This window comes from Stegostoma tigrinum, chromosome 12 (genome assembly GCF_030684315.1).
Source record: "Stegostoma tigrinum isolate sSteTig4 chromosome 12, sSteTig4.hap1, whole genome shotgun sequence".
NCBI classification, from domain to species: Eukaryota; Metazoa; Chordata; class Chondrichthyes; order Orectolobiformes; family Stegostomatidae; genus Stegostoma; species Stegostoma tigrinum.
The window spans coordinates 19046060-19071337 of NC_081365.1; the positions used below are offsets into that span (position 1 = coordinate 19046060).

At 42.0% G+C, this 25278-nt stretch overlaps 1 protein-coding gene across 3 annotated transcripts in view; it reads right to left on the bottom strand.

The window, feature by feature from the left end:
- Positions 1-6924: 6924 nt before the first annotated feature.
- The window catches only part of LOC125457224 (lebercilin-like protein), a 100041-nt gene continuing 81687 nt past the window's right edge, over positions 6925-25278 (bottom strand). For all 3 annotated transcript variants that reach the window (XM_048541151.2, XM_048541152.2, XM_059650023.1), the window contains one exon: positions 6925-8488. In XM_048541151.2, the coding sequence (XP_048397108.1) occupies positions 7719-8488 (770 nt within the window). In that variant the 3' untranslated portion in view covers positions 6925-7718. The remainder of the gene's footprint in view (positions 8489-25278) is intronic.

Here is a 25278-nt window from a genome sequence, read left to right on the forward strand (position 1 = left end):
CACAGCAGGCCAAGCAGCATCTCAGGAGCACAAAAGCTGACGTTTCGGGCCTAGACCCTTCATCAGAGAGACCCTCTCTGATGAAGGGTCTAGGCCCGAAACGTCAGCTTTTGTGCTCCTGAGATGCTGCTTGGCCTGCTGTGTTCATCCAGCCTCACATTTTATTATCTTGGAATCTCCAGCATCTGCAGTTCCCATTATCTCTGTCCAGTAATGGTGGTCTCTTTACAGCTTAAATGGATTCTGTTCTGGATCCCGAGAAAGACATTGAACTAAAGCTGTCAATTGCATTTTTTTAGTAAGAAGGAAAGAGTGAGGTATTTATTAATTTTGATCTTTTTTTTGTTACTGGAAACCTAAATTTGAAGAACCTATGGTGTTTTAAGAATATGTTGCAGATTAATAGTTGACTTTATTAATAACATGAGTATTTTGTGCTCATGATGTTTCTCTGCATTTAAATGTTGAATCTTGCCATGTGTAGTATTGTCAATTTAACTTTCCAATGAAAGTCAAACTTTGCTCGAAGATGAGTTGGAAAGTTCACAACCAAACTAGGAAATCTCCTGGACCTTGAATGTAGTTTTCCTGGCTATGTGCTTTCTCATCTGTGTCCCAGAAATAGGACATTTTCATTTGTATGCAGGCTGTTTAAGCCACTTTTAGAATAAAGCTTCAGATTTTCTGATGGGAGCTGTTGTACAAAATATTTTAGATCCACTTTGCCTTGTGGTTCGAAATTGTTGTCTAGAAGCTCCACTGATGAGACATTTAGGAAAATGTATAAGCTGTTGTGCTATTAAATTGTTTAGATGTGGGTCTTTTGGAGGCTTTATTTGCTAACTTTGTTATATATGAACAGAGAGGTGCCGCAGCTTTCCCCATTTCTGAAGTGGAAAACTCGAGATGTTCCGTATCCTGTCAGTTGTTAAATGGAAATGAGAGGTATTGGTTGAGAATGGGATGAAGAAAGAGAGAGAGAGAGAGAGACCAGAAAAGCTTGCAGGGTAAAAATGAGCCACTGAACATCACTATCTTGTTCTTTAGGTATTCGTTGAAGGGCAACATTCAAAGTGGAGGCAGCCTAGCAGGGGCTGGTTTACACAGCAAATCTTTACAATATTGTGAATGTGTGTAAATAATAGTGCACTATTACAATTCTCAATGACACTTGAATAGATGTTTTTAAAAACATAAAACAATGGCAAAAATGCTGGTAAGTGAGAGATCATACCGGCAAGAATTTTTAACTAAAAAACATTTTAAAAAAGTTCTTGCAAGAAAATAACTGAGTTTTTTTTAAAAACTTTGCTCAAATTAGCAGTTCATAAGTGGCTGTTTTTCAGAAAATTGAATGGGCTTTCTGTTTACAAATTCCCACAGATTAGTGAGAATTCTTGTGATTTTCAGAGCTGTAGTTCAGTATTTCAGGTAAATGAGTTCATGTCTTTTGCTGTTTGACGGAACTGGATGTGGTGTTCTTGCCCCACAGCATTGCTCTCATCGTGTTGCTTGATAGCTTTCACTATCAACTAAGGGGGAATACTTTTCATTGTGTTTACAAATACAGGGCTTTTGCTTTCAAAGCTATTGTCAGTTTTTAAACCAAGGAGGAAATTCGGATTAAAAAATTTGCTGATTGCTAAAATGTTTGTTGATTTTATTATTTTCTAAGCATGTGACATTAATATCTTAATTTTTCTAACAATATAATTCCTTTTTTAGGTGGCATTTGTTGCCATGGTTATTTAAAGTCGAATGTAGTACACATTTAAAAAATTTTTTTCAGTCTCCATCAGTATTCCTTTAAATCACAGATGGTTGAAAATGAGACTGTCAAAAAACTGTTGCCGAACTAGCCAATTTTTGTTTTTTTTAGCAGGGCTATTTTCTCTCATCCTTGAAGTCCACTTCACGATGAGGTGCACTAATAATAAGATGCTGGGTGGTCTATAGTACCTTGTCCAATTGACGGCCCCTGTCTGTGGTCTTCAAATTATCTATTGGCTGGAAGAAAATGTCCTTGGCATATCCTCAACCTCTCTTGTTGCACAGAAGTGAATAAACATAGAATTTCACTTTCAGCAGTTTATTACATGGGAGCTGCAGCACGTTCGGAATAATGCCTCAGGGGAGGAGGACACCAGTTTGTTCCCCTCCCAATCTCCTGCATTCCTAATGTTAATGCCTGTTCAGAGGACTAAATTGAAAGGAAGATTATCTTTCCGTCTGTTCCCCACAGTGCTTGGTGATATTGTCATAGTGTATTTAATATCAGTCACTGAGGAATAAATGGGAAAAACATTTTTATTTAAAATAAATTTGGTTTATTTGAGGGACAAAGTCTTAGTTGCAGATGGCCATACTATTTGCATAGCAGAGCTATTAGAAACCAGTCTGTAATGGTATTTTGTGTTGTGTTATAGTGTGCTTGATTAGCCTGTTAATGTAATTAGCTTGTAATGCCTGTTAATAAACATTGTTGTTCCTTTGTGATGTTGTGTGAATTGTTTATAGTGTCTGGAACATACAGCAGTGATATTGGTTTTTTTTAATTGATCTAAAGAGGTGAATTTGAAATACTTCATGTCCTACTTGAGACAGCCTAGAAATTAGTTTGTAAATTGTCATACATTCATTTATATCCACATTTTTAACAAGGTCGTTTCTCATGAATGGAACCTATGCAGCAATCAAATTAGTGATAAAGGGCTTTTATTGCATTTGTACGCAGTTTGTGACTGAGAACTAATGATTCCTATTTGTGGATGAAACCACACTATATTCATATTTCAGCTACTCGGTACCATCACTCTAGTTAATGACAAAGGTGAATTCTACATAGGAACTATTTTTATAAGCCTTTTATACCACCCAACACATCTACAGGTGTTTCATGTACTTGTCAACGAATAGTTGTGCTTTGAAAGCAGTGTTCCTTTGATTGTGGACCAAGATAACTGCTTTTAGAGTTTTTAAGTTGTAATGTGCCTTTCAGTTTCCCCAATGTATCAAAATCAGTGAGCTGTGAGAAAGCAGCAACAATGGAAATACAGGTTGTCCGTTGGAATGACCTCTGTGAATTAGCACAGGCTCGCTTCGAATCAGAGATGTACAGCACAGAAACAGACTGTGTGGTCCAACTCATTCATGCCAACCAGATATCCCAGACATCTCAATTCCGTTTGCCAGCATTTGGCCCATATCCCTCTCAACCCTTCCTATTCTTATACCCATCCAGATGCCTTTAAAATGTTATAATTGTACCAGCCTTCACGACTTCCTCTGGCTGCTTATTCCGTATATGCATCACCCTCTGCATGAAAAAGTTGCCCCTCGGGTCCTTTTTTATATCTTTCCCCTCTCACCTTAAACATGTGCATCTAGTTTTTGTGTCTCTCTCTCTCTCTCTCTCTCTCTCTCTCTCTCTCTCTCTCTCTCTCTCTCTCTCTCTCTCTCTTCCCCCCCCCCCCCCCCCCCCAGCATGGGGAGAAAACCCTATCGACTTTACCCTATCTGTGCCCCTCATGACCTTATAAATCCCTATGAGGTCACCCCTCAGCCTCCGACGCTCCATGGACAATAGCCCTTAAAGCAAGTTAAAAGTTTCAAAGTGGGAAGCTATCACCAGATGATTGTGTATCTTTTCCGTTCTGGGTTTCTTGTATCCGTGAACAAGAGGAAATTGGTAGATATTTTCTCAACCCTAACCCTACCTCATTATGATTTTTAGTTTAAGGTAAAAGAGTTGCTAAATGCTTAGCTGTGTTGTTACATTAAATGCTGAGATGTAAGAAGGTAGTAGGTAGTAGCCCAGCAGTTTTATTTGAAATCACCACAAGCTTTTGGAGCACTGCTGCTTCATCAGGTGAAATCAGGATAATTATTGTCGAGATAACTGTCTCTTCACCTATAAATTCTGTATATGTGCACTTCCTTCTACTTCACTTGATGAAGATCCGGTGCTCCAAAAGCTTGTGATGTCAAACCTGCTGGACTATAACCTGATGTCATTTAACTTCTGACTATGTCCACCCCAGTTCAACACCAGGACCTCAACAAAGAGTGGTATTTAATAAACTGTTGGAGTTGCAAGTGTCTGGTTATTGATGGGTTTCATCCTAGGGCCTTAAGCCAATTATTTTATGAGATAATTGATGCATTGATTTTAGTTCTCAGACTCTGTTGTCAATGGTTATGAAGTCTCCAGAAAGAAATGGTACTGGATGGACTACTCCTATTGACCGAGGTACTGAAAAAGACAACAGCAAAATGGCTTTGTCAATCCTGCCAACTCCTTATTATCATGGGAGCCAGTTAAAATTGGAAGAGCTAATTGTAGACTAGTCCAGCAATAGCCTAACCATCGTCATGCTCACGGAATCCTACCTTGTCCTCAGCACCGCAGTCACGATTGTTGGTTATGTCCTGTCCCCCTACCAGGACAGAGCTAGCAGAAGTAACAGCACAGTAGTATATAGGTATCTGACAAATCTTCAAATTGACTCTGGACCCCATGAAGTTTTACCGCTGCAAGTTAACTATTGACGAGGAACCTACTGATTACTATGTACTGCTCTTCTTCAGCTAATAAATCAGTATTCCTCCATTGAACAACACTTGGAGGAAGCATTGAGGGTGGCAAGGGCACCAAAAAGTACTTTTCAATGTCCACCACCCAGACTGGCTCTGTGGTAATGCCAATCAAGCTGGTCAGGTCATATGGGACATAGCTGTTAGTTTGGCTCTGCAGCAGGTTGTGAAGGAACTAACAAGAGGGGAAAAATATACTTGACTTGAGCAATCTGCTGGCTGCAAATGCATCTGTCCATTATAGTAACAGTAAGAGTGACCACTGCATTCAGGCGCCAAAGTCCCTGCTTTGCGTTGAGAATACCTTCTGTCATGTGTGTGGCCTATTGGCGTGCTAAATGGGACAGATTTCGAACAGATCTAACAACTTAAGATTGGGCATGTCTGACACATTGGGGGCTATCAACACAGCAGCAATATTATACTCCAGCACAATCTGCATTTGCTCAGCAATGCCCGGTTTGTGTCCCACCACTGTCACTCCACTCCTGACCTCTACAGCCTTGGTTCAAACTTAGACAAAAGAGCTGAACTCCAAAGTAAAGTGAGAATGACAGCCCTTGACATCAAGGCTGCATTTGACTGATTTGGCTTCAAGAACACTTGCAAAACTAGAATCAATGGGTAATGGGGGAATGGCAAACTCTATGCTGATTGGAGTCATGGAAGATGGTTGTAGTTGTTGGTTAGTCAGTCATTTTGAGTCCAGGGCATCTCTGCAGGGGTCCCTTGGGACGGTGCTAGGGTCAATTATCTTCAGTGGCTGCATCAATGACCTTCCCTCCATCACAAGGTCAGAAGTGGGTATGTTCGTGAATGATTGTGCAATGTTCAGCACCATGTGTGACTCCTCAAATACTGAAGCAGTCCATGTTTAAAAGCAACAAGATCTGGTCAATATCCAGGTTTTGGGCTGACATGTGGTAGGCATCATTTGTGCACCACAAACACCAGGCAATGATAGTCTCCAAGAAGAGACAATTTTAACCAATGCCCTTTGATATTTGGTGATATTATCATAACTGCAGCCCAATATCAACATCCTAGGGCCATTTTTGACCAGAAACTCCACTGGGCTCCACAGAAATACAGTGGCTACAAGATCAGGTAAGAATCTGGGAATACTGCAGTAAGTTACTCACCATCTGATTTCCCCAAAGCCTGTCCACTATCTATAAAGGTACAAGTCAGGGGTTTAATGGAATATTCCACACTTGTCTGGATGGGTAAAGCTCCAACAGAGGAGCTTGACACCCGGACAATGCAACTTGCTTGATTAGCAGCGACTCCTTCCACTGGCTGTTCAGTTGCAGCGGTATGTATTGTATCTTGTAGCTAGTACACAAATTCACTGAAGATCCTTAGAGGGCACTTTTCAAACCCACTACTACTTCCATTTGGAAGGATAGAGATAGAAGATACATGGGAACACCACACATGCAAGCTCTTATCCAAGCCACTCACCATCCTTACTTTGAAATATATTATCATTCCTTCACTATCACTCGGTCAAAATCCTGGAATTCCCTCCATAAGGGTATTGTGGGTCAACCTACAGCATCTGGACTGCAGTGGTTCAAGAAGGCATTTCACCACCACCCTCTCAAGGGCAATTAGGAAATGGCAATAGGTACTGGCCAGCCATCTTTTTCCACAATTGAATATAGAAAAATTCTAGATTCAGGGAAAGTCCCATTTGATTGTTAGATACCAAATGTAACTGGAAAAAGTCTGGCAAATGGAATGTAATTTGGGACAATGTGTCATTATTCATTTTGGGAGAGAGAATAAAAATAAGCATACTATCTTAATGATTGGAGGTTTTCAGGGAAGGGTATACAAGAGTGTGTCCTAATGTATGAATTGCAAAAGGCTAGTAGGCAGGTATAGAAAGTCAGAAGTAAACCTCAGCAAATTTTATTCACTTCAAGGGAAACTGAAAAACATATTAGGAAGCTCATGCTTCAGTTGTACAGGGAACTGATGAAACTGCCTCTAGACACTGCATAGAGTATTGATCATCTCATTGAAGAAATGATGTAAATGCATTGGAAGATTTCACCTGGCGAAGGAGCAGCGCTCCAAAAGCTTGTGATTTCCAAAAAGCTTGTTGGACTATAATCTGATGTTGTGGGACTTATGACTTTGTCCACCCCAGTCCAACAACAGCACCTCCATGTCAGGGACAATATGAAGTTAGAGTAACACTCCCATTGCTCCTTTAAACTGAAAGTCAAGCTCTCTATTTCTTTTTAAACAGCCCCTGATCAGGCACTGCAACAGAAGACAAATTAACAACTAACAGAACATGAATTAATTAATAAGGTGCAGTTTATTGCATGATAGCAATAGATACATGTTGGCTAGTTAGACATTATGACAAAGACTATCAGAAGCCAGAGATGAGAAGTCTGACACCATTGGGATCTAGAGTTGGACTCAGCAGATCTCCAGCCTGAAATGTGTAACATCATCAAATTGGGTGGAACCCAATGCAGTCTCCAACAGAACTCATTACTGAATGAAATATACTGCACATCTTATGTCAGTGCAGAGGATCATGGTTTCTCACTGATACAAACTGAGGGCAGTTAGGCAAGTAACATCTCTTGAAATGATACAACATATTTAATCAGATACTGTTTGGCTTCGGTTTGCAGAACAAACTTTTACGAGTGGCACATGATAACCATTTAAATTTCACTTTTGAACTGTTGAATACTGGCAGCAAACTGACCTCTATATAAGATTCTTTGTTGATCCTGAATCATCTTTAACTGGATTAGTATGGGCAATGAAAAACGCAGAACTAATAATATAACTCGAGCTTGCCAGTTATACTGGGTACCCATCTTAAAGCATACCTGCATTACATCAGCAATGCTATTACAAATGGATTTCTGAGTTGACTATTCATATAGGAAAATGTTAAATGTGTGCAAACAAGTTGTAAAATATTCTAACAATTGTTTATTACTTTAGACATTAGGGACGACATCTTTCCCTTATGCATTCTCATCAGAAAAACCTTCAGAATGGCAATTGTTTCCATTTATCTCAATTTCTGGAGAGAAGTGTGCTACAACAACCTTAATAAAACTTAACAGAAGTCTATATTCTTATTTTTATTTATGTAAAGATTGTAAAACCAATTTTTCACTTTCGTCTGTGGATGGTTCTAAAACTCTCACAGGCAGCAAGTCAGGATCCAGAACATTTAACCTATTCTTGTTAGTAACCTGAATTCGACTTGTCTGTTTATTTCTTTGTAGCTGTTTTAGTTTGTCTGTGGCTTTAGCTTCATCACCTTTGGAGGGTTTATTTTCTAAAGTACTGCTTGATCTAAATAATTTTTCAATAAGGCTATTTTTTGTATCATTTCTTGACGTTGACCGAAGACAATTTTCAGATTTTTCATTTGGGCCTTTCCCAACTTGGTGCCTCAGTTCATTCGATCGATTGCACAACTTCGCAAAGGATGGCTCATAACCACTGAAGGAAGAGTTTAAGTCAGGAAACTCCTTACTTTCTTGCCTGTCTTGCCTTTTTTTGTTGCTGATATGGGTAGCATAAGATATTTTGCAAACAGGAAGTCCTTGGTGGAGATTTTCAATTTGCTCTGTGAACCGATAGCGCCTTCTGAATCTAGCAGGAGTTTTATCAGCATTGTCATTTACTATAAATGTTTCACCTATGTTCTTGATTTCGTCCGGTTGTAATTCATTTGCCTCTTTGTTTTCCTCCATTGTTTCTTGCTGCTCTCTTCCATTGGCGTCTTGTTCTTCTCCTGTCTCTTTCTGTTCCTTCTCCTGTTTTTCTCTTTTTTCTCTTTCGAGGTTTTCTAAGATATCATTTTCTGTCATCTCCTTCCATCTCCTCTCTGCTTGTTCATATTCTAAAAGGGAACATATTCATTTGAATTTTAGAAATGGAAATGATTGAACTAATCCTAGTGTAAGATGTCAAACAATAATAGAACCCAAAAGAAAATGGCTTATTATTATGTGGAGTTAGTTTAGACCCAATTCTTTTGATAGAACAAAGAAGCATGTTTTAGCCCATGGAGTTGCTGCTTTTCATTTTGATCATAGCTTATCTATAAAAGCGGGAGACAGAGAGTAATGGTGGAGGGTTGCTTTTTCGACTGGAGGTCTGTAACCAGTGGAGTTCCACAGGGATAAAAAGGTGTAGAGCTGGATGAACACAGCAGGCCAAGCAGCATCAGAGGAGCAGGAAAGCAGACATTTCAGGCCTAGACACTGCTTCAGAAGTGGGGGAGAGGAAGGGGATTCTGAAATAAATAGGGAGAGGAGGGAGGCGGATAGAAGATGCATAAAGGAGAAGCTAGGTGGAGAGGAGACAGACAGGTCAAAGAGGCAGGGGTAAAGCCAGTAAAGGTGAGTGTAGGTGGGGAACTAGGGAAGGGATAGGTCAGTCCAGGGAGGACGGACAGATCAAGGGGGCAGGATGAGGCTCGTTGGTTGACAATGGGGGTGGGTCTTGAGGTGGGAGGAGGGGATAGGTGGGAGGAAGGACAGGTTAGGGAGACAGGACAAACCGGGCTGGTTTTGGGATGCTGTTGGGGCAGGTGAGATTTTGAAGCTTGTGAAGTTCACATTGATACCATTGGGCTGCACAGTTCCCAAGTGAAATATGAGATGCTGTTCCTGCACCCTTTGGGTGGCATCGTTGTGGCACTGCAGGAGGCCCAGGAAGGACATGTCATCTAAGGAATGGGAGGGGGAGTTGAAATGGTTCATGACTGGGAGGTGCAGTTGTTTGTTGTGAACTGAGCATAGGTGTTCTGCAATGCGGTCTCCAAGCCTCTGCTTGGTTTACCTTATGCAGAGGAGGCCACAATGGGAACAGCGGATACAGTATAGCACATTAGCAGATGTGCAGAAGAGGATCTGCTTGATGTAGAAGGTCTTCTTGGGACCTGGGATGGGGGTGAGGGGGGAGGTGTCGGGGCAGGTGTTGCACTTCCTGCGGCTGCAGGGAAAAGTGCCGGGTGTGGTGGAGTTCCACAGGGGTTGGTTCTGCGTTCTTTTTTGTTTCTTATTTATATAAATTATTTAGATGAGAATATAGAAGGCATAGTTAGTAAGTTTGCAGATGACACCAAAATTGGTCGCGTTGTAGACAATGTAATCTAAGATACCAAAGGAATCTTGATCAAATGTGCCAATGGGCTGAAAAATGCCATGTGGAGTTCATTCTGGATAAATGCAAGGTATTGCATTTTGGTACAACAAACAAGTGCAGGGCTTATACAATTGACAGTAAGGCTTGGGTAGTGCTGTAGAACAGAGGGATCTAGGGGTGCAAGTGCATAATTCTTTGAAGTTTGTGTCACATATAGACAGGGTGGTTAAAAAAGTGTTTAGCAGGCTTGCTTTCATTGCTTTGAGTACAGGAGTTGGGATTGCATGTTGAGGTTGTACAGGACAGGATCGAAGGTGGGTCAAGTTGTGGGTAGTGCAGAGGGATGTTTTAGGTTACAAAGGGACATTTATAGGATGCAGAACTGGGCTGAGAAGTGGCAGATGGAGTTTAACTCTGAAAAGTGTGAGGTGATTCATTTTGGAAGGACAAACTTGAAAGCAGAATACAGGGTTAACGGAAAGATTCTTGGCAGTGTGGAGGAGCAGAAGTATCTTGGGGTTCATGTTCACAGTTCCCTGAAAGCTGCCACCCAGGTGGATAGAGTTGTTAAGAAGGTGTATGGTGTGCTAGCTTTCAGTAATAGAGGGATTGAGTTCAACAGCCTTGAAGTTATGCTCCAGCTATACAAAAGCTTGGTTTGGCCACATCTGGAGTATTGTGTTCAGGTCTGTATTCTGGTCACCTCACTACAGGGAAGATGTGGAAGCATTGGAAAAGGTGCAGGGGAGATTTACTGGGATGTTGCCTGGAACGGAGGGTAAGTCTTACAAAGAGAGGTTGCGAGATCTAGGGCTTTTCTCTTTAGAATGATGAAGGATAAGTGGTGACTTGGTAGAGATGTACAAAATGATCAGAGGTATAGATAGAGTGGACAGCCAGAGACTTTTTCCTAGCGGGGAGGGGGGCATAGTTTTAAAGTGAGTGGAGGTAGATATCGGGGAGATGTCAGAGGTAGGTTCTTTACTCAGAGAGTGGTCGGGCATGGAATGCATTGCCAGAGAGGGTAGTAGAATCGAACTCATTAGGGGCATTTAAGTGGCTATTAGAGAGGCATATGGATGATTGTATAAGTTAGGGGTGGAGGTTAGGTAGACTTTAGTATTCGGGTAAAAGTTCGGCACAACATCAGGGGCCAAAGGCCTGTACTGTGCTATGTTCTAGGACATTAGTGAGGCCTGTTCTGGAATACTGTGTCCAATTCTGGTTCCTCAGACAGAGGAAGGATATTATTAAGCTGGAGAGGGTTCAGAAGAGATTTACCAGGATGTGGCTTAGTATGGATGGTTTGATTTATATAGAAAGCCTGGTTAGATCATAGAATCCCAATAGCGTGGAAATAAGCCCTTTGGCCCAACAAGTCCACACTGGCCCTCTGAGCATCCCACCCAGGCCAGCCCCCTATAACCCACCTAATCTCCACATCCCTGAACACTATGGGTGATTTATCATGGCCAATCCCCCTAGCCTACACATCTTTGGACTGTGGGAGGAAATCCATGCAGACACAGGGAGATTGTGTAAACTCCACACAGACAGTCGCCTTATGGTGGAATCAAACCCTGGGCCCTGGCACTGTGAGGCTGCAGTGCTAACCACCAAACCATCCCATGAAGATACACTGGGACTTGTTTCACCCGAGCATAGGAAGTTGACAGGTGACCTCTCATTATAAAATAATGAGAGGTATAGATAGAGTAAATGGTAGTTGTCTTTGACCTAATTTGGGGAATTTCAGAACTAGGGGGTTCATTTTTAATTGAGAGGAAAGAGATTTAAAAAAGACATAAAAGACATTTTTTTATACAGAATGGTTTCCATGTGGAATTAACTTTATGAGAAAGTGGTGGATGTAGATATGATCATAACGTTTAAAAGACATTTGGATGGATATATGAATAGGAAAGGTTTGGAGGGATATGGACCAGGAACAGGCAGTTGGGACTGAAGGGTATGTTTCCATGTTTTATGACTCTAAGACTCTGTATACATGTCTTTACTCCAAATCCCTTAATACTCTGACAAAACTCTACCAGTCTCGGTACTGAAAATTTCAGTTGATTTCAGCTCCTCCACCTTTCGGAAGGATTTGTATCTATGCTGTTATAGGTGCGAATGGATGTGTGGTGCAGAGACAGTGAAGAGAGTCTACATATATGCTACTTTTCTCACAAAATGTATTTTTTTAATTTCATGCTCAAAAACCCAAATATTAATATTATTTGAGATAAGAGATAATGGGAACTGCAGATGCTGGAGAATTCCAAGATAATAAAATGTGAGGCTGGATGAACACAGCAGGCCAAGCAGCATCTCAGGAGCGCAAAAGCTGACGTTGAGATGCTGCTTGGCCTGCTGTGTTCATCCAGCCTCACATTTTATTATCTATTAATATTATTTGCCTTTTTTCTGGATTCTCTTGTCAGCAGAAATAGAATCTCTACACTACCTGCTTGGATCATTGCAACTGTGAGTAGGCTTTGGAAAAAGGATCTGACAGAAAAAGAAACTTAAGATTTAAAAAGACCAGGACTTAGAAATTAAACAGTGAGAAGTCAAGAACTTGATTTAAAAATTTGGGCAGAAGAAAGTGTGTTGTAGCTAAGGCTACTAGGGTGGGAAATCGTACATCACAAAAAGTGGGAAAACTCCATCTAGGCTGCAGGAAGTGGGGAAACCCTATAAAGGGTGTGAAACTGAGTTTAAAAACAAAATTTTAAAGCCTGAATAGAGAGTTTAAAACTTTAAAGCAGCTTGAAGGCAACTTAATTTAAAACTGCACTGATTTAATGTAAGAAGACAAACAGAAAGAACAGCAGATTACAAAGAGAATGGGTCAGTTCCAGGTTTAAAACAGATTTGCCTTAGTAAGAATGGATAACTAAATTAAGAAGCAATAGAAGGAGAAATTATATTTCCAAATACTTTCAAGGTCAGAGATGGACCAAATAGAAGGCCCCTTCCCTGAGGAAATATCTACTGGCATAGGAGGCAGTCCAGAGAAGTTTCACTAGGTTGATATCAGGATAGATAGATGATCTTATGAAGAGATGTTGAATAGGTTTGGCCTGTACTAATTGGAATTTCAAAAAATGAGAAGTGTCCTTCTTGAAACATACCACACTTAGAGAATTTGACAGGGTAGATGTAGAAAGGTTGTTCCCCTTGTGGGAGAATCTGGGAGCAGATGCACAGTCTTAGAGTTAAGGGTCACACATTTACAACAGAGATGAGGAGAAACTTCTTCTCTCAGAGGGATGTGAATCTGTGGAATTTTTTACCAGAGACCTGTTGATGCTTAAGGCTGAATTAGACACTTCTTCAATCAGTTAAGGAATCCAGTATTGTGGGAAAAAGGTGGGCAAATGGAGTTAGCGATCATCAGACCAGTTACATTCTAATTGAATGGCAGAGCAGACTCAATAGGCTGAATGACCTACTTCTGTTCCTTCCTCAGTGGTCTTAAAACATAAGATTGGTCATATAGGAAAAGATTGTTCCCAAAGTACAGAATTGCTTGAAAATAAAACACTAAATGTTTAACTAAGATCATAAACTAATGTATTCAATGGGTCCTGTAGCTGAATAATCAGGAGTGTGATGGAATACCCCTCACTTGCCTGGATGAGTGCATACTGAGGAATTACCAATGAAACAGCACCACACCATGAGCTGGATTTTATGTGCCGCCTCTGGGCTTTGCTTTCACTGAGGGGATAACTCGGAATAAAACGGGTGGCCAGTCCACCAACTTCCCATCCATCTGAGTTCACATCCATAACGCTGAGAGTGGGCAGATACTGAAATCAACAGCCCGCTCACCAGATGTCAATAAATAATTTAGGGTTAATTGAGCTTGATAAAAGCTCACTTAGCCATGATATTGTCCTGTCCATATCATAATAAGGTGAGCGTAGGTAATCGGGCAGGCATAGGCAGACCCTGTTTTTGTTTCAAAATTTATAAAACAGTGGGAAGGAAGGGTGGTGCTTTCTTTGGCGGGCACCCCTGAAAAGCTAGGTCTCACCTTCCTTCTTAGCTGCATCTGCTTCAAACATTCCTGAAACTGCCCTCCCTCTAATATCCCCCCGATTCACTTTCCTGAGGATCCACGGCCGTTTATTTTGTAGCCTGCATGTAATCCCTGCTAATGTGCCCACTGCCAAGCTCTGTTGCTGCCAGGATGTTCTACCAACTAAATTAGCACCAGAGAATGGGACATTTTGCAAGTGAGGAATGTTAGTCCAGTCTCAACCTATCAATTACGACCACTGCATGTAACTGCAGCAGAAAGGGATTTTTCTGTACTATTTGGTCTCTGAATATCTTGGAAGTGGAGGTGGGAAGATGTCTGCTCGACACCTCCCCCCCACCACCCCATGTAATTTTGAGCCCCATAAAACAATACTAAATCATAAAAGACATCAAAATGAAATAGGCTGCTCAACACCAATGTAAAGACCTGTCAAGATTGCAAAATTGTCTCAGTGGATACTTTCAACAATGCAATTTGGTTGAACACCTTCATGCAGCAGACAGTTGGTTGCACTCTCATTCCATACCAGGAAACCTGTTCAGGCAGTGGCTGGATTGTTTCAGAGAGCAATCTTGGGACAGTTTACCCCAGATCCCCATACACCTCCAAGCCTACGTGCATGGAGCCAAGAGAACTCAGCCTGATGTATTAGATTGATAATCTTCATCAGAACTGGAATAAGAGATGTAAGGAAATGTTGGAAATTCTTTTCACTGGAAAGTAGGAGGTTGAGGGGTGACCTTGTAGAAGTTTATAAAATAGAGAGGGATCAATAAGGTGAATGGCAGGGATCTTTTGCCTAGGGTGGAGGATTTCAAGACTAGGGGGCATATTTTTAAGTTTAGAGGAGAAAAATTTAAAAAGGGCATGAGGGGCAACTTTTTTTGTAACAGAGCGTGGTTTGTGTGTGGAAGTAACTATACCCACAGTTCAAATATTTAAAAGACATTTAGATACATTAATGAGTAAGAAGTATTTGGAGCGATATGGGCCAAACACGGGCAGGCAGGACTAGTTTAGTTTGGGATTACGAACTGGTTGAACTGAAGGGTCTGTTTCTGTCCTGTAAGACTCTTTGACTCTAAACATAGTAGGAGGTGCACAAGAGGTCAAAATTTGAAGAAACGCAGAATTCCTCCGGAATTAAAGAACTAAAGAAGGTTAGAGAAGCCTTGTGGGAATTAAATAAAAAGATACGAATTCTAAATACAAGGATTTTCTTCACTGGGGAATGCCCTCAAGCGCAAGATGAAGTGTGGATATGGGTTGAATTTTACAGAAGATTGGTGATGGAGGCTGGCCAAGAATGCTTTGAAAAAGTGAATTGCTGTGGTTTCATCTTGAGAAAACCATGAACATGCATTTCAACAGTAGCACCTGGGATGCAGAGGTGAATCACAGTGAATCACAGTAAATTCAGGTGATGTTACCCCTGTGGATATAGCTGTTCTTGCTGATGGAGCAGGTATAGGGATGGAAACCCAACTCGAGATCAAACTTATGCACCAGTTCTATGAAAAATATGGTTATGAGACATTGACAAGTTTATTTATCTTAACCATAATATCAAATGATGTCTTTTACCACAAATAAAATTATTAATTAATGACTGCAAACTGCACATGATTTAAATGTTTACTGTCAGTTACTGTTTGGAGCTGAAAGCTAGTGGTCCAAATGACAATAGATCAAAAACTTATTCAGGATGAAATAGCACTGATGTCACAAACATATGTTTCAGCTTTGGACCATTTTCAGGACTGGGGATGAAATTAATGGCTGGGGAATGGAGTTTATAATAGCGACTTTTCTCTTCTCAGTATTTACTTAAAGGAAATTTCTGTTCATGCAAGATAAACATAGAACATAGAACACTACAGCGCAGAACAAGCCCTTTGGCCCTCGATGTTGCGCTGACCTGTGAACTAATCTAAGCCCCTCCCCCTACACTACCCCATCATCATTCATATGCTTATCCAAGGACTGTTTAAAGGCCCCTAATGTGGCTGAGTTAACTACGTTGGCAGGCAGGGCGTTCCATGCCCTTACCACTGTCTGAATAAAGAACCTGCCTCTGACATCTGTCTTAAATCTATTGCCCCTCAATTTGTAGCTATGCCCCCTCGTACAAGCTGACGTCATCATCCTCGGAAAAAGACTCTCACTGTTCACCTCATCTAATCCTCTAATCATCTTGTATGTCTCTATTAAATCCCCTCTTAGCCTTCTTCTCTCCAATGAGAACAGACCCAAGTCCCTCAGCCTTTATTCATAAGGCCTTCGCTCCAGACCAGGCAACATCCTGGTAAATCTCCTCTGCACCTTTTCCTTTGCTTCCACATCCTTCCTATAATGGGGCAACCAGAACTGCACGCAATATTCCAAGTGAGGCCGCACCAGCGTTTTGTACAGTTGCATCATGACATCATGGCTCCAGAACGCAATCCTTCTACCATTAACACCTAACACACCATAAGCCTTCATAACAGCACTATCAACCTGAGTGGCAACTTTCAGGGATCTACGTACATGGACACCAAGATCCCTCTGCACATCCACACTACCAAGGATCTTTCCATTGACCCAGTATTCTGCCTTCCTATTATTCTTCCCAAAGTGAATCACCTCACATTTATCCATATTGAACTCCATTTGCCACCTTTCAGCGCAATTTTGCAGTTTATCCAAGCCTCCCTGCAATCTGCAACATCCTTCCACACTGTCTACCACTCTACTGACTTTAGAGTCATCTGCAAACTTACTAACCCATCCACCTATGCCTGCATCCAAGTCATTTATAAAAATGACAAACAGCAGTGGTCCCAAAACAGATCCTTGAGGCACACCACTAATAACCGGACTCCAGGCTGAATATTTTCCATCAACCGCCACTCGTTGCCTTCTTACCGAAAGCCAGTTTCTAATCCAAACTGCTAAATCTCCCTCAATCCCATGCCTCCGTATTTTCTCCAATAGCCTACCATGTGGAACCTTATCAAAGGCTGTACTGAAGTCCATGTACACCACATCAACTGCCCTACACTTATCCACATGCTTGGTCACCTTCTCAAAAAACTCAATGTGGTTTGTGAGACACGACCTGCCCTTGACGAATCCATGTTGACTATCTCCAATCAAATTGTTGCTTGCTAGATGATGACAAATCCTGTCTCTGATAATCCTTTCCAAAACTTTTCCTACAACAGACATAAGGCTCACTGGTAACTCAGTCTGCTCCTCTCCAATATTCTCCTTTTCCTGAGTGAAAACAGATGAGCACCTCTCTGATCTCCGCAGGGTCCACACACAACTTCCCACTTCTGTCTTTGACTGGCCCTATTCCTACCCTAATCATCCTCTTATTCCTCACATACCTATAGAAAGCTTTAGGGTTCTCCTTTATTCTACCTGCTAATGTGTGTCCATGTCCCCTCCTTGCTCTTCTTAACTCTCTCTTTAAATCCTTCTTGGCTAATCTGTAACTTTCCATCACCTCAGCTGAACCATCTCGTCTCATCATCACATAAGTCTCCCTCTTCTGCTTAACAAGAGATACAATTTCTTCAGTAAACCACGGCTCCCTTACCTTATCACTTCCTCCCTGCCTGACAGGGACATACCTATCAAGGACACGCAATATCTGTTCCTCAAACCAGCTCCACATTTTGTTTGTCTCCATTCCCTGCATTTTGCTACCCCATTCTATGCCTCCTAAGTCTTGCCTAATCGCATTATAATTGCCCTTCCTCCGATATATAACTCTTGTCCTGTGGAATGTTCCTTTCCCTTTCCGTCGCTAAACAAAATGTAACTGAATTATGGTCAGTCTCTCCAAAGTGCTCACCTACCACTAAATCAAACACCTGGCCTGGTTCATTACCAAGTACCAGGTCCAGTGTGGCCTCCCCTCTTGTCGGCCCTCCGACATATTGTGTTAGGAAACCATCCTGCACACATTGGACAAAAACTGATCCACCAGACATACTGGAGTTATAGCATTTCCAGTCAATTTTAGGCAAGTTAACATCTCCCATAATGACCACCCTGTTCCTTTCATTCCTGCCCAGAATCATTTTGCTGATCCTCTCCTCCACATCCCTGGAACTTTGCAGAGGCCTATAAAAAACTCCCAGCAGTGTGACCTATCCTCTCCAGTTTCTGACCTCAGCCCATACCACCTCCAGTAGACGAGTCCTCGTCAAAAGTTCTTTCAGCCACTGTTATACTGACCCTGACTAACAAAGCCACACCTCCCCCTCTTTTACCACCTTCCCTGATCTTAATGAAAGATCTAAACCCTGGAACCTGCAACATCCATTCCTGACCCTGCTCTATCCATGTCTCCGAAATGGCCACAACATCAAAGTCCCAGGTACCTATCCATGCTGCAAGCTCACCTACCTTATTCCAGATACTCCTGGCGTTGAAGTAGACACACTTCAATCCAGCTTGCTGTCTTCCAGCATACTCCTGTGACAGTGAGATCCTGTCCATGTCCTCCCTACTCTCTTCTTCCTGTGCACTGGAACTACACCATAGTTTCCCATCCCCTTGCTGAACTAGTTTGAATCCACCCGAATAGCACTAGCAAATTTCCCACCCAGGATATTAGTGCGCCTCTGGTTCAACATCACAACATTAGTAACTTCCAACTTAACTTAGGCAGCTAATTACATGAAAACAATAACACTAAATGGCATTGAAAGTTCTTTTGTTCATTCATGGAATTTGGTCCTTGCTGGCTTGGCCAGCAACAATTGGCCACAACTTATTATTAAGAGCCAGCTACATTTCTTACTGTGGGTCTGATGTCACTTGCAGGCCCAGGCCAGGTAAGAGTGGCAGATTTCTGCCCTTAAAGGACATGTGTGAATCAAATGGCACTTATGGTATTTGACCGTGGTCCCAAGGTTTCCATTAAGCTAGCATTTTATAGATTCCAGAAATTTATTGAATGCAAATTCCATCATGTTCTACAGTGGGACTCTAACTGATATCCCCAGAACATAAGTCTGGAGTTCTGAATGACTAATCCAGTGAGACTACAATTCATCACTGCCTCCCATGAATTTTGTTTTATTTGTTTATGGAATGTGGGCATCACCCACAAGGCCTAACATTTATTGCCAATCTCTAAGTACCCTTGAGAAGCTGTTAGTCAGCTGTCTTCTTCATTCACCGTTGACCATGATGTGTGGGTACACTTACAATGTGATTAGGGAAGGATACTGGCAAGTGGTAGTGTTCCCATTAATCTGGTGCTTGTCCTTTGAGGTGATAGATGTGGTGGCTTTGGAATATTCTTTTGAAGGAGTACATTGCTTCACTGCATCTTACAGATGGAATGTACTGCTGCCATTGTGCACTGGCGATGAAGGGAATGAAAGTCACACTCCTAATTTGTGCCTTTAGAGGGTGGACATGTTTTGAAGAGGTAGAAGGTGATTTATGCCTCAGATGTGCTTGTATAGCAATAGTATTTATATGTCTGGTCCAATTCAGTTTCTGGTTAATGGTAACCCCGAAGACATTGACAATGTTGGATTCAGCAATAATAATGCCACTGATAATGTGAAAGGAAAATGGTTAGGTTCTCTCTTACCGGAGATGGTCATTGCCTGGCACTTATGTGGCACGTCTATTACTTGCCACATATCAGGCTGTGCCTGGATGTTGTCCAGGACTTTGTTACTAATAGCACAGGTTGCTGTCATTTGAGAAATGTCAAACAATGCTGACCGTTATGCAATTATCAGTGAACATTCCGGGTTCTGACATTATAATGGAGCAATGGTCATTGAAACAGCTGAAGATGGCTGGGTCTGGGATGCTACTCTGAGCTTAGCCTGTCGTGATGGTCTGGGACTGAGATGATTGTCCTCCAACAACTACACTCACCTTCTTTTGTGCTGGGAATAATAGTCCGGGAATAACGTTTAGGGGCAATCCTGCGACCAGCGAGATTTCCCCCGGTTCCCCTTGACTCCAGTTTTGCTCAGGATTCCTGGTACCATATTCAGTTAAATATAGCCTTGATGTTAAGAATAGTCACTCTCACCTCAATTCTGAAGTTCAGCACTTATGTCCACGTTTGGACCCAAGCTGCAATGAGTAAGGAGCAGGTGGATCCCAAATTTAGCACATCATTGCTGAAGAACTGTCATCTTAAAATGCTGACATGTATTTGCATTCAACACCGAACTGCAGATCATTATTAGCTCCTGATATTTACAAACTAGCTCCTTTCTGAGCGAAGATAATAAAATGTGAGGCTGGATGAACACAGCAGGCCAAGCAGCATCTCAGGAGCACAAAAGCTGACGTTTCGGGCCTAGACCCTTCATCAGAGAGAGAGATCTCTCTGATGAAGGGTCTAGGCCCGAAACGTCAGCTTTTGTGCTCCTGAGATGCTGCTTGGCCTGCTGTGTTCATCCAGCCTCACATTTTATTATCTTGGAATTCTCCAGCATCTGCAGTTCCCATTATCTCCTTTCTGAGCGAATTTGTTTTAGATAGTCGGAATATCTCTTTGGAGAGCTGAGGTGGTGATGAGAGAGAGGAGCGGAACGCTGGGCAACGGGGGCGCACGCCCGGAGCTCAGCGGGTGATTTAGTGTTGTCGACGGAACATCGGGACAAGGAGAATCTTCTTCGGAGGAGATAACAAGATGTGGAGCTGGATGAACACAGCAGGCCAAGCAGCATCAGAGGAGCAGAGGGCTGACGTTTCGGGCCGAGACCCTTCTTCTGAAGCATCTGCAGTTCCTACTATCTCTTTTTAGGAGTAAACACTTCATTAAAAATCCGGCTGATGATTCACGAACCTTAGTCCCGGGAGGGTGAGGGACGGTGGATGTCTGGGACCTGGGCTTTTGCTGCCCTGATTGTGATGCTCGTCTGTCACCGCGATCTTTTCCCTGCTTTTAATATCATCATGAAGTGCTCTCTGGCGACCAGCTGGGCTACCTTTGTCCCCAAGAAACTAAGTACCTCCGTGTGTGTTGGGGGGGCGGGGAGGGAGATCGGGTGAGAGAGAGAGTGTGTGTGGGGTATGTGGATGTGCATGGAGGCCCGTCCCCCGCCACACTCTCTCTCTTTCCCATCTTCTCACACACACACGTTAATCTATGGGGTGAATCTGTATTTTTTATATTTTATTTTGTTCAAAAAGCATACAACTTATAGTCAGTCAGTCAATATGGGGTTTTATAAATTCCCATAGGGAAGGCAATGGTCTAGTGTTATTATCGCTGGACTGTTAATCCAGCGACCTAGATAATTTTCTGGGGGCCCAGGTTCGAATCCTGCCACGACAGATGGTGGAATTTGAATTCAATAAAAAATATTTGGAATTAAGAATCTAATGACAAACATGAATCTGTGTCAATTGTCAGGGAAAAAAACCCATCTGGTTCACTAATGATGCCCTTTAGGGAAGGAAACTGCCATCCTTACCTGATCTGGCCTACATGTGACTCCAGACCCAGAGCAATGTGGTTGACTCTGAACTGCCCTCTGGGCAATTAGGGATGGGCAATAAATGCTGCCTGGCCAGCAACACTGTTGCCCCATGAATGAATAAGGAAAAAAAACTTTAGAAATACTAGTCTGACTGCAAACTAAAATGCAAACAGATTCTAAACAAAGTCTCACACTACATCCTCAGCAATGCTGTGAACCTTTGATCTTTTACTTCTGAATTCTGTGTCTGATACTACTCTGTCTCACTAACACCTGAAAACGGACTGAGGTTCTGATAGCATGTGTTGTGAAATAAACCTGTTGGACTATAAGATAGTAAGAAATGTTGATACTGGAATCAGTGTGAAGCTGGAGGAATACAGCAGGTCAGGCAGCATCAGAGGAGGAAGAAAGTTTTGGGTCGGGACCCTTCTTCAGAAATTCTGATGATGCTTCTGATTCTGCCTGGCCTGCTGTGCTCCTCCAGCTCCACACTGTTATCTCTGACTCCAGCATCGGCATTTCTTACTATCTCTGAGTGAGTTATAACCCCACTGCAAAGCAGCCCCATTTCTGAAGAAAGGTTCTGACCCAAAACATCAACTTTCCTGCTCCTCTGATGCTGCCCGGCCAGCTGTGCTCCTCCAGCTCCACACTGTGTTATCTGGGACTAATTTAATGTTGTTTTATGTTCAGAATGGACTGGTTGGACCTTAGGGTCTGTTTCCGTGTGACCCTATGACTCCGGGTAGGTGTGTGGAGATGGTCCCTGACAGCTCCAGGTAGGTTCACAAGTTTATGAGAAATAGGGCAGAACTAGGCCATGTGGCCCATTGAACTGCTCTGTCATTCAATCATGGCTGATATGCTCCTCACCCCCCCATTTTTCTGCCTTAACCCCATAACTGTCTCACTCCCCATAAATCTGTCTAACTCCTCCTTAAATTTACTCACTGTCCCAATATCCACCACACTTTGCGGCAGCGAATTCCACAGATTCACAACCCTTTGGATGAAGTAGTTTCTCCTCAACACTGTTTTAAATTTGCTATCCCTTATCCTAAGACTATGACCTCTCATCCTAGAATGCCCCACAAGAGGAAGCATCCGTTCTATGTCTATTTTATCTCCACCTTTTATCATCTTGAATACCTCAATTTGATCTCGCCTTATTCTTCTAAATTCTAGGCAGTATAGGCCTAAACTGTTCAATCTTACTTCATATGACAAACCCCTCATCTCTGGGATCAATCTGGTGAACCTCCTCTGAACTGCCTCCAAGGCCACTACATCTTTCCTCAAATAAGGGGACCAAAACTGTGCACAATACTCCAGGTGATGGAAAATGCTGGCCCAGTCTTATTATCGCTGGATGTTAATCCAGAAGCCCAAAGAATGTATGGGGAAAGGGGTTCAAATCATGCCATGGCACATGGTGGAATTTGAATTCAACAAATACCTGGAATTAAGATTCTAGTGATGACCATGAATCCATTGTCAATTGTCAGGAAAAACCCATCTGGTTCACTAATGTCCTTTAGGGAAGGAAACTGCCATCCTTACCTGGTCTGGCTTATATGTGACTCCAGACCCACAGCAATGTGGTTGACTCTGAATTGCCCTCTGGGAAATTAGAGATGGCAATAAATGCTGCCTAGCCAGCGACACCCTCATCCCATAAGTAAGTAAAGAAATACAAAGGTGTGGTCTCACCAATGCCTTGTATAGTTGCAACAATATTTCCTTACCTTTATATTCTATTCCTTTAACTAAAAAAAAAGTTCCATTCACTTTCTTTATTATCTGCTGTACCTGCATACTAGTTTTCTGTGACTCAAAAATGAGGACACCCAGATCCCTCTGCACTGGAGAACCTTGAAGTCTCTCCCCATTTAAAAGTAGGTCTCCTTCCCATTTTTTCAGTCAAAATGCATGACCACACACTTATCCATGTTAAACTCCATCTGCCACATCTTGGCTACTCTCCCAACCCATTAATATCCATTGTAAAGTTCTTGTTTCCTCCTTGCTATTTACCATCCTTCCTATTTGTTATAGTGCAAAGGGGGACCATTCAGCCCATTGTGCCTGTACCGGTTCTATTACCTAGTGCCAGTCCCTTGCCTTTTCCTGATATCTGTACTCAGTATTTCTATCCAAGTAACCATCTAATGCCGTCTTGAATGTCTTCATTGAATCTGCCTCTATCATATCGAGACAGTGCTTTCCATACCCTAACTACTCACTGTGTGACAAAGTTCTTTGTCACATCACCCTTGCTTCATTTGCGTACCAATTTAAATCTATGCCCTCTGGTTTTGTTTTGTATATGAACAGGAACAATTTCTCCCCATGTACTCTAACCTCGTTGTTCATGATTCTGAAAGCCTTTATCAAATCACCTGTCAGCATTTTCTCTACCAGGAGAGCATCCCAATTTCTTCAATCTACTCTCATTATTGAAGTTCCTCATTTCTGGAACCATTCTTGTAAATTGCTTCTGCACTTTCTTCAGTGCATTCCTATCTATTACAAATTCTCCCAAGTTAATGAAGTTCAGCTCTTCCAAGGCTACCCAACCTGACTGTAAACCCCACCATACCCACACCTCCACCATCCAGATTCCCACTTTGTTACTCTCTTTGAATACTTTGCTCTAATTTTTGAGTTTTGGCAGCTCTAGGTACCTTGTTGCCTTTCATGCTTCCCTTTGCTTTGCAGGACTAACTTTCTGCCTCCCAATCTCTTCTACCTTCTGCCCGATCACAAACATATCTCTATCCTTGTCTCCCCCAACATCTTTAAGAATCAGAACCTTGAAGTCTCTCCCCATTTAAAAGTAGGCAGATGGTGGAATTTGAATTCAAATTTGGGGTGGCACGGTGGCTCAGTGGTTAGCACTGTTGCCTCACAGCGCCAAGGACCTGGGGTCTATTCCAGTCATGGGCAACTGTTTGTGCAGTTTGCACTTTCTCCCTGTATCTGCGTGGGTTTCCTCTGGGCACTTTGGTTTACTCCCACAGTCTAAAGATGTGCAGGCTAGGTGGATTGGCCATGCTGAATTGCCTGTAGTGTTCAGGGATTTGTAGATTAGGTGAGTTATAGGGAATGGGTCTCAATGGGATGCTTTGATGTTTGGTGTAGACTTGTTGGGCTGGAGGGCCTGTTTCCACGCTGTAGGGAGTCTATAGCTTTTCTTTGGAAGAATTTCTCCACATGCTGTCAGACCTATAATCTCTCAATGCCTTTCTGTTCTCAATTCAAATCTTCAGAATTCACAATATTTTGCTTTCCTTCTGATGAAAGGTCATTGACGTGAAAGATTAACTCTGGAACTTACTCCACGGATGCTGCCTGACCTGCTAAGTATTTCCAGTGTTTTTCATTTTTATCCAAAATCACTTATATGTTTAATATTAAATTGCTGTTTGTAGAAGCTTTCTGTGTGTAAACTGGTTGGCATGATTCATACACAGAAATAGTTACTCCTATCATGTCCATAATACATGAACAGAGATTATAAATTATTTTGAAAACTATCCTTTCTTGATTAAACATTAAAATGGACTTTGCTAGACTAAGACTTGGCCACCACTGATTACATGATGCAAGTTGGGTATAGTTTCTGAAAAGTTCCAATCAGCAGTTACAAGACCAAAGCTGAAATCTCACATCCTTGCACTGTGACGACCTTGTAGTCAACATACACAAAGGCACAAACACCATGCCTCCCAAGCAAGGCCTGAAAGCTAAAATTAGTCATCAACTTCATTATGCCTTAAATGGTAACAACAGCTAAAAAACCTATCTCGTATAATGAATAATGGATTTAGGCTGGTGGCACGTAAGCTTAACCCCACTACACTTGTGGAGGTGCTAACATTCCCATTTCTCTCCCAACATGATTACTGCACCCCTGATCAGAGGGGCAGAAGCTATTTGTCAAAATGACTTTTAAATGGACCTGTACTATGACCAAAATTCCTTTGATGTTTGAAATAGGTTTTCATTTTACACTTACAAGCC